We start from the raw sequence: 10,495 nt of genomic DNA, 5'->3' as shown, positions 1-10,495 counted from the left end.
AATAAAGAAATAAATTCCGCAATAAATCATAGCGGAAGCCTTCCGGAGTATTTAATTGCGTATCCCTTGGACGATTCATATTTGTTGGTTCCCAACGTCCCAGGAATCAACTGTCGTTGTGGAACTTTTGTCTATATAAAATATTTTTATAATATATAAAAGTAAAAATTACATAGACCCGGACACCTGGTTAGGCTCGCCAGTAACTTAAAGCTTCAGTTAGACTCGACAAAGAATGCAATAGCTCAAGTTTAGGTCAATTATTATCAATATGAATTTTATGAGACGAGTTCGAGTAGGTCACGAGCAGTTTGACACATTTACCCCTAATTTTAAGAGCTTTTCGTTCTACTTTCTATTTTCACCCACCTAGAAATTAAAATATTTTAAAATAAAATATATTATTACAAACTTTTTTTTGAACACATATATTATTATAAACTTAGTTTTTGAAGTAAAAGAGACCTACAGTTTTTGAAGAAATGGATCAAAATATCATCATTTATGTGAAAAGACCCAAAATGTTATTATTAAAAATTAAGGTCTAAAATATCATATCACCGCATTATAGTTTTATTAGCTTTTTTTACTTCTCTTTTTTTTAAGTACCATCTTTTTTTATAGTACCACCGCGCTACATTATCACATTGCATTTTGGTGGTTTCAATTTTTTTTAAACTTTTATTATGTGTCGTTTGAGACCAGAAATATCAATTAATATTATGTTTTTAGCAATTATTTTTAAAATAATTTTTATAATTTAATAATATTTAATTTTTTAGAATTCCATAATTCTCTTTTGATTTTGAAAATATTAAAAAAATTGAATAAAAGATACATTAATTTAAAAAATTTAACATTTTATGATTCAAAAATCCCCTTTTAGATTTTAGAAATAATTTAAAATAAATTTTTATTATCTTAGCGTTTAACAATTTTTTATTTGTGTTTAAAAATATTTTTTAAGAAAATATTAATATATGCTATATGATATAGTGGTGCGATGCCAAAACACTGCATTATGCACTTTGAAATTTGAAAAAAAATGGAGAGGAATGAGGTTAAACGCCAACATGGTGAGTTGAGTTGAGATTCTGAGTCATAATTTTCAAATTTGAAAAATGACATTTTGAATATTTTTTAACCCAATATACAGGGTCAACACCAATATTGGGCCACCAAGTTTTTAAAGTTAAGATGTTGCAGTCCAATGTCCAGCTCATTTACAACAGACCATCCTGCTTCTACACTTTCACACACTTTATTTCACACAAACAATATACACACAACAAGACTGTCCCACCTCGTTTTACTTTACACAATATGAACGCCGTCGGCTTAGATTCCGATGGCCGGGAATTCAAGAACGCCGACGAAATGTGGAAAGAAGAGGTGGGTGATAACCAGAAAAAGACGGATTGGTACCGGACTGGAGTTGGCTATTGGGAAGTAAGTATACCCTTTTTGCTCCTTTACAATACCCATTTTTGTTTTGTGCAAAGACACAATTTTTAAGGTGTTTGATTTATAATTGTATATAGTGAGTGTAACGTTTTTGCTCCTTTACTATACCCATGTTTTTGTTTTGTGTAAAGATACAATTTTTAAGGTTTTTGATTAGTAATTGTGTGTAGTGAGTGTACCCTTTTGCCTCCTGTACAATACCCATGTTTCAGTTTTTTGTAAAGATACAATCTTTACAGGGTTTGATTATATTGTAAACATACCCTTTTGGCATTTTTACAATACCCATATTTTAGTTTTGTGCAAAGATACAATATTTTATGGGGTTTGATATGTATTGTTAGTATACTTTTGGCTTCTTTACAATACCTATGTTTTGGTTTTATGTAAAGATACTATCTTTATGAGGTCTGGTATGACTTTACATATGTGTATGTATATGTTTTTGGGAAGAGAAGGGTGTGGAGGCATCGGTTGATGGAGTATTGGGCGGATATGGGCATGTAAATGAAGCTGATATTAAAGATAGTGAGGCTTTTCTTAATACTCTTTTGGCTGATTGCTTTCCTGATGCTGGAAGAAATCAACATCTTGTTGCCCTTGGTAATCTTTTAAATCCTTTATATTAGTACTATGATAGGTTAAGTTAATTAAGTTTTTTAGTTTGTGCATATATTTCGACCAAAAATTTGAGTTTTTTAATCGGGTAATATATTGAAATTTAGAGTTTAAAAGGCTGGCTTTAATGCTGAAAGTTAGTAATGCTTACCGTGCATTAGGCTTTGTGTTCCAAGAGAAGAAAATGTCTAAGTAATAACATAAAGCCTAATAGTGCAACTACTTCAGACTATGTTATTTAGTACTTAGTTCTTTTACCAGTCGAATTGACTATGCTAATATATTATAAGATATTTTAAAATTTATAGACGTATGAAATATAATTGTGTAGGGTAGTCTTAAATCAGAACAAGTTGTCCACACCTATAGGGTTCACCTTAAGTGTTACTATGTAAGCCTGACTTAGATGGTGGATGCCACATAATTTGCAACCGTACTATTACTTAGCTACTGCAGTACTATCCTTCATGCATTATAGATCGCCTTCTTCAAATTGAGTTGTATAATACGACCATATTTGTGTAATTTTCACTTTTCAGTCTCAGCTTTCTTGAGCAAAATAGGATGGCAAAGAATATAGAACAATTTATGAGAAAAATACTTTGGTTGGTTACTGTTTGTTGATTCTTCTGCAGATTGTGGGGCTGGTGTGGGAAGGGTGACAAAGAACCTTCTCATAAGATATTTTAATGAGGTTAATAATCTTCTTCTTTTTGTTTTATAAAAGAAGTTCATTGTTATTTGTATTCATAGTACGCAGTATCAGCAATATTTTGATTCTTACATCTAAAAATACACATCCTATGTAAGCCACACATTCCATTTAAAATATTTTTGCAATTTGCAGTATACCTTTAATAAAATATGTGCCGTATATTTACTGCAAGGTATCAAGGCAATATAATTAAATTTGGATGAGTCTAATGATTAAAAGTTTTCTGGGGCTAAATGAATTTAATTGTGTAACCTAGGATCAGTCTATCGTCATTAGTCAAGGGTTGGCTGCCTGGACCACTGATAGCTCATTTCCATGTCTTGTAGAGGAACTTATATACTTTAAATGTTGAGCTACTTTTTTATACAGGAAAATTTACATGTGAAGAGATCTTTTTTCGTCTTTTGGGTTACAAATAACATGGATCTTAATGATCCTTGTATTTATGCAATAATGCATAATGCAGTCTCAACTTCTATTTTTATCCCTGCTAATGAATCCTAAAATTTAGATCCATTTGGTGTACTACTATTATAGTATCAATTCAATGCTTTTAAGTTTCACATATGAATAATGTATTCTGCCTCCCTGGTCAAATCTTTACACGATTCTTTATTAAAATAAGGTTGACCTTCTTGAGCCTGTATCGCATTTTCTGGATGCGGCTCGTGAGAATTTGGCTCCTGAAAGTTTAATGGTCTCTGAGGCGCACAAAGCTGCCAATTTTTACTGTGTTCCGCTTCAGGTAAGAAGTGTGTTCTTCAATCAGGGCACAAGTTTGTTTGCAATTGATTACCTGGCATTCCATTTTGTCATCAGTTATCTTAGTGCATGAGAAGAGTTATGTAGTCGTGCTATGTGTTCCACTTTCAATCATTTTCAGTTTGCTTGTTTTCTAGCCCTATGTGATGCCTTAGTTCTATATGATAAAATAGCACTGTAACTTGAAAGGGCCTTGGTAAAACTATGTGGAGAACTGGACATAATCATGAGGCACGTTGCCTCAAATGGAATGTTGATTTGTGGATAAATTGTAGATGTTACTGAGCTTTATGCTGAAATTGCTAACAATTAAAACTAGTTGTTCTCTCCCTTGAAAATAAAATGACTAGCTATTCTTCAACATAACCCTGCAAAGAATAAATGCTAGTAAATTGTCATGTGAAGACCCACTGTTCAGAATACCACAAGAGCCTCAGTCGTCCTCGCTCGACACTTGTTCCTGTTAGAATTTTGAAGAAATCTTAAAGGCAGAGGTCTCAGTGAGACATAATATAGAAATGTTGGTAGATCCTCTCTATAATTAATTTGATCCCGAAAGATTAATATGTATAGCATTTGATGCAGGACATGATCTTAAGAGCTAAATATGCAAAAGTTATGGATAAACTAAAATTAAGTACTTCAATTTTCGTGGATCTTAAAATAATTAATTAAACATGATATATATATATATATACTGTATATATATTAACTATGGACATTTAACAATAACTGAATGTAAATTAAGAACTCCACATCACTACAAGAACTTCATAATTTGTAATTACCTGGGTAATAATAGAAAGCAGTAGAACACTTTTTAGACCAACGAGTAAATATTTTGCTTCGGGTTGCTGTAAATTGCCGATGTGTTAGTCTTATATTATGAGTGGCATATAAGTACCTTTATTTTCACGTGCTCAAAACTATTTGTCTGAATATACATTCATTACAAGTTTAAACATGTTTCTGCATTGTCTTAGGAATTTACACCAGATGCTAAAAGGTACGATGTTATATGGGTTCAGTGGTGTATTGGACATCTCGCAGATGATGACTTCATCTCATTCTTTAGTAGAGCAAAGGTAAATTGAGAGCCTTTCAAAAAATACAAACGGGAAACTGGGTCCATATCTGTTGGGGAATACATATACATGTGTGATAAAAACCAACGGTTATTATTACATTTTACTTAAATTATTATTTTAGGAGTAATAATTATCTTGATGTGAATATTGTAGAATGTTAGTATATTTTGTACATACTTATTCCCGGTCTAGAGTTAGGTTTCATCTTCATAAACGGAATTTAATCATCATTATACTGTACAGACTTTATATTAGTTTCAAAAAATTTGATGGATTACTACTCTTTGCGGGTTGTTTGTAGTGAGTTTTGGTGGCTTATTCACTACGTTAATTTTGTTTGATATGATTAACCAGGCAATGCAATGCTAATTTTTGAAGTTCTTGATTTGTCATTTTATAAACTAAAGTATCTTTTTTTAGGTTGGGCTTAAACCTGGCGGGGTATTTGTCTTGAAAGAAAACATTGCAAGAAGTGGTATGGTATTTCAACTCTTATCCCTTATCTAGTGAATTGGTTGGTGACTCGTACATTAGAACGATCCCGTCCCTCAAATTTATTGAGTTACTGTGCTTGACACGTTTCAAATTCATTGCATTATGGCGATTCACTTGTTCTTTTCACTGTATATGAAGCAGTTGCGTTCTGCTGTCTTTTTGCTAAATGCTTTCTGCTGTCCTATTGTTTGTTTTCATCAAAATATTTTGCAGTTTTTTTTGCTAAATGAGATTTTGCAATATTACTGGCTAGCATACATTTTAGTAGTTACACTACCTGGCTTCATTGATAAGTGGGCGCTACAGCAAGGAGCCTCAGAAGAACCGCCTAGTTACACTATGTAATGACAATCAACTTCGGTGTGCTTTTTATATTGAAGAAACACAAGAATAATTGCAAATTGCTAGAAGTTACCTATTGTCACGGTAACGGAGATTAGTGCTATTGTTATATACCATATTTTCTATAAATTGAAAGATATTAGTATTTTAGAGTTAGATATTCTTTGCAAATTATAAAGCTATTTTAAGAATTCACTGCCAAAGTATGTTACTAATAAAGAGTGGGGCAGAAGTGTCAATACTAAAAACAAGTAACAAGGTTACAGAATAAGCTATCTTTCGTATAAACTACCATTAATATTCTAATATGATGCACATGGCAGGATTTGTGTTGGATAAAGAAGATAAAAGCATTACACGCTCAGATTTATATTTCAAGGAGCTATTTAATCGCTGTGGATTGCATATTTATAAATTAAAGGTACACTTCTCATGCTACTTCTGAGTTTCGATTGTATGTATACACAAGAACATGTTTAATGACTAGATGGATGCAAGTCAAATTACATATTTAAATGTACTTTTGAGAAGTTAGATGAATTCATTTGGTGATAGGATTTCTCATGTACATGATAGTAAGTTTAGAATCTAATTGGTTTACTTTTTTATTCCTCTCATTTGTGTGTACCGAGAAAATGTTACAGTTAGTTTCCCCGCTCTTTCTTTACTGAGAAAATGTTACAGTTAGTTATGGTACGTTCTGTATGTAAGATAATTTTAATCGCAATTAGTTCTGCAAAAATGGCACTATGACCTTTTAATAAGAAATTGACCAAATTTTTTAATTTGAACAGGACCAGAAGGGGTTTCCTAATGAGTTATTCGCAGTAAAGATGTATGCTTTAGCAACTGAATTGCCGAAGAGAGTTGGCTCTTCCAGACCCAAAAGGAAAGCTGCTAACAGGCCTGCTGTTATCAAGTGACTATGATTTTGATGCTTCAAAGTCACAATCTCAGTTCCAGTCTCCCATATGGATAGACATTTGGGTAGATTTACTCAACATGTAATGTAGAGATGGTTTCTAGTTTAAAATTTTCAGACAAGTTGCCTGTTGTGTTATTAGAATTGTAAATCATGAAGCAACTATGTAAGGCTATGTAAGGCTATGTAAGAAACTATGGGTAGTTTTAGCCAAATTGTTTTTTACCCATTCTTGTTTAAGAAGTGTAAGGTTATGTAGCCGGTAAGGGGTGGTAGAGCTAGATTTATTCATTTTTACATATATGTTTTGCAATGTAATTTCCAGAGACAAGTTTGCACCTAAATGCTCTTTATTAAGGTTAATTATGTGACATGCATTATGCTGGATGTATTTTTGTGAATGAAATGTTACATGTGGAGTGGTAGATGTGTTTTAGAGAATAAACTATAATCTGAGGAACCGGAACATGTGCATTATTGCAGCCTTGCAAGAATAAGTTGGCAAAAAATATTTGCCGAGTTGGATCTGAACGCAATTTGAGCTCTATAATTCGAAAACAAATAGATTTATGAAAAATTGTTTGCCCCGGCTTAGGGGTGTAATTGATCTGAGTCGAACACTGTAAGGCTCGGTTCAAACTCAATTAAAATAATTCGTGCTCGAGTTCGAATTTGACCGAGTCTTTAGTTTCAAGTTTAAAGCTCGGTTTGTAAAAAGTTCGGTAGGCTCAAGCTCGGCTCGAAAGCTAGAATTAATTTTACTAAATATTAATAAAAAGTTGAAATATGATCGGTTCGGCTTGAGTTCGGCGAGTTCGATTCGATAATAAATAAATAATACATTAAAATATATTAAATATTTATATAAAAATATTTATAATAAATATCAGACCCTATTCGATCCTTTATAGTAACTTTGTTAATTTGTACCCTGAATATCGTATCATTTCCTCTGTTATCTTATGACATATCTTATGACATCGTAAACCCTAAAAAACTTTTACATTCTTCCTTACTTAATGTCTTGATCAATCCAAATTCTTCATTGACCCGTGAACCCTTTCATGAGTTGATTTTTTAAACTCTCTTGAATTGGAACTAGTTAAACATGTTTATCGTTTGATCCAGTTCCTTGGTATTGATCCATGTTTATGTTTGATCCGTTCACTTTCCTTGAAAATCCTAAATTGAACTTAAGAATGATTTTCGACTTAAATGAGTCCAAATGATTTCACATTCTTGGTAATGTTAAAATGAATTTAGTCAACTCTTTTCCTTTTTCCAATACAAAGGTTTTCCAAACGAATTCCTGATGGATTGGATAGAGATGTAAGAGGCTAGTGGGATTAGTCCAGTCAAATAAGAGGCTAGCGGGGCTAGTCCAATATAAGGCTATAATGTCATAGGTACCATAACGACCAGATGGAGGTCGGTACGGGCTGATCACCCGTATTATAATTTAAAGATAGATATTCCAATCAAGGGTTACCTTATATTCTATAAATATGAAAATGTTTATATACTTTGAGTAGTTGCTCCTTATTCCTAAAAAGATGAAATAAAATGAAATGGAACAACTCGAGTCTTCGCTTTGGTTGTAATGTTGTGAACCCTGTTACTTTACGTTGATGATTATTCTCAAAGTCTGATTGTTTGTTTCCCATAATAGAGGTTCGATAAGGCCCGCGAACCTTATAAGCCGAGTAATTTTAAGCTCGAGCTCGGCTCGATTGAAATTCGAAAAATTCGAGCTTGAGCTCGGCTCGAGTATTTCCGAGCCGAATTTGAACTTTTTACGAGTCAAGTTCGAATAGATCACAAACACTTTGACTCGTTTGCACGCATGTCACCAGCACCCTCTAGTTCCCGCTGATACATGTAAGGAAAAAAGGTAAAAAGTACATGACATTTGAACTCGCATTTAACATCCATAAGTTCGTTCAAAATTTTATCCAAACAATCTAACAAAAATGAAAATGAGCCTTATGTACATGTCATTCTCAAAAATTTAAGCTTCCAGCCAGTGATGGCACTGGTCACTTCGGAGACGGCTCCTATCGTCGAATTTGTTACTGATCCCTAAATTTTGAATGGAGATTTTTTTCTCCTTGATCCTGTTCCAAACGGGGAACATCGATCCTCGATGAGATTCGAGAAATTCTATTTTTAATTACAAAAATAATAATTTATATGTTTTGACGGAGGAATTTGATATTAACAAAATTTGAGTTTTGTAGCTGAAAACAAGATCTGTGATGGTGGTTTTTTGTCGGAAAACGTGAACGGTATTTGGTGGTTGTGATTAATGGTGGTTGATAAGGGTTAGTGGTGACTCTTATGTGCTCTCAATTTCTAACTCATTTCAATGTGCTTATGTACCTTTAATATTTAGGGAACAAAAAATCTAATGTGCTTAAACTTATTATTCCTAGGCCCGGTAGAAATCCTTCCAGAATTCATCTTCCGTTGGCTTTAGGAACGTCCAACTATGAGGTCCAACCGCGAAGGCCCAAGGCTCGTTCGAATCGTAGAACTTCACGGATAGTGCATCTCCCTGCGCAAGGATAACACTTCGTTACAGCTATCTCCCTTGATTTACGAACGCATATATAATTACGATTCACCCCAAATGTCGGAAGCGTCCCTGTCCCCCGAATGAGGATAATCCACCAGATAGCAGGACATGTGATCCCAATTTCTTGGGTGCAAAGTGCAGGATCCCTCCAAAGTTATTCAACAATGACATACGTTAAATGCAAGAACAGAGCTCCCAAAGCACACACCAATGTTAACCCCGCATCCCCGGTGAGGACACCCGTTGAATATAGGAGGAGGCCTTCAATCATCAGGCATATCCTTGGAGGCCTTCAAACTTTTCACGGACATATGTCTTCTTTACCGACTCAATGAGGGAATTTTTCAAAGAGTAACTACAACACATATATTAATAAAAACAATTTTCATTATTCTCTCCATATTTGCCTTATCGTGAAGTTGTTCTTGTTTTCCTTGTCCTAGGTGAGGACAGGAACGATGCCTTGTCCTAAGCGAGGACAAGCTAGTTGCGTCGTCCTAAACAAGGACAAACCCTTTTGCCTTATCCTAAGCGAGGATAAGCTCAGAGCGATCACAAGCCATTTGCTTTGTCCTGAGCGAGGACAAGCCCTATCCTTGTCCTGAGCGTGGACAAGCATGTTCATCAGAACAAGTCATGTAATGCATTTCACTTGACTAGAGCGCACCCTACCATAGGACGCGTCCACTTCTCTAATGTTGTAGCTTAAACCCAAACATAATCTATATCTTGCATTTCATTAAATAATGGCGTGTCTTAACTTCAGAGTGCGTCCTCACTGTTAGGAATATGTTGTGTACTAGATGATAAGCTAAATAAAAAAATACCTTAGTAGATTTAACTTAGTGAATTTTGTAGCACCAGACGGATGATCAACTATAGTCCCGACGGATGACTAATTGATATCCACCGGGTGAGTAGCTTATGTAATAATAAGCACTGTAGCACATTTCTGCAAATAACTTTGTATAGATTCTGTAGTAGCTTATGAATCATGTAGACTGCTAGTAGATGTGCAGAATAGGTTGATTAAATGTAAATATAAGATGTCTTGTAATTCTGCACAAATGAAATGGAGTCGAGTGATAAATGGCTACCCGACGGATGATCAACAAGGCTACCCGGTGGATAACAAGCATGTACCCGACAGATGATCAATTCAAACATCTGTTGACAGTGACAACACAGTCACATGTGTCGAGTATTTGCAAAAGGAACGTGGCATCCTGTTTAGCAGGGTTTCGAGAACAAAGAAGCATTACTATTTCCATGCAAGTTATAAAAAATTTCAAAGATGCTGGAATAGAGTAGTGAAGCAACATGAAATTAGACTTGATAGGTTTTATTTTATTATCATGTCTTATTATCATGTAAACTTGGTGATATATAAACCAAGATTAGCTAGTAGAACAAACTAACTAAGCAGACACATTTTTAGCAGAGAAATATTTGTAAGCTGTATTCTGTAGAATTTCTCTGTAGTTTGTTTGTTCACTTGTAAAGCAGCTGTGAGC

The 10,495-nt window shown here is 34.0% G+C and overlaps 1 protein-coding gene across 2 annotated transcripts; it reads left to right on the top strand.

The window, feature by feature from the left end:
- Positions 1-1,173: 1,173 nt before the first annotated feature.
- On the top strand, positions 1,174-6,769 carry LOC141686745 (alpha N-terminal protein methyltransferase 1). Of its 2 annotated transcripts, XR_012560790.1 has the most exons (9): positions 1,174-1,449; positions 1,923-2,067; positions 2,718-2,776; positions 3,423-3,542; positions 4,543-4,644; positions 5,068-5,122; positions 5,396-5,483; positions 5,808-5,905; positions 6,279-6,471. XR_012560790.1 is itself a non-coding variant. In XM_074491799.1 (8 exons), the coding sequence occupies exons 1-8, from the start codon at positions 1,198-1,200 to the stop codon at positions 6,405-6,407; spliced, it is 960 nt and encodes a 319-aa protein (XP_074347900.1). In that variant the 5' UTR covers positions 1,182-1,197; the 3' UTR covers positions 6,408-6,769. The 2 variants fall into 2 exon arrangements, 1 of the variants encoding a protein (XP_074347900.1); XM_074491799.1 differs by lacking the exon at positions 5,396-5,483 and having other exon boundaries at positions 1,182-1,449; positions 6,279-6,769.
- The last annotated feature ends 3,726 nt before the right edge of the window (positions 6,770-10,495 follow it).

The sequence above is a fragment of the Apium graveolens genome, chromosome 9, assembly GCF_009905375.1.
Source record: "Apium graveolens cultivar Ventura chromosome 9, ASM990537v1, whole genome shotgun sequence".
NCBI classification, from domain to species: domain Eukaryota; kingdom Viridiplantae; phylum Streptophyta; class Magnoliopsida; order Apiales; family Apiaceae; genus Apium; species Apium graveolens.
The sequence above is the reverse complement of the archived record's forward strand: the minus strand, read 5'-3'. Positions and strand labels throughout refer to the sequence as shown.

Coding starts and splice junctions, on each gene's coding strand:
- LOC141686745 (XM_074491799.1), top strand. CDS start 1,198: ATGTTGCAGTCCAATGTCCAGCTCATTTACAACAGACCATCCTGCTTC. Junction 2,068..2,717: donor TCAACATCTTGTTGCCCTTG/GTAATCTTTTAA, acceptor ATTCTTCTGCAG/ATTGTGGGGCTGGTGTGGGA. Junction 5,123..5,807: donor AGAAAACATTGCAAGAAGTG/GTATGGTATTTC, acceptor TGCACATGGCAG/GATTTGTGTTGGATAAAGAA.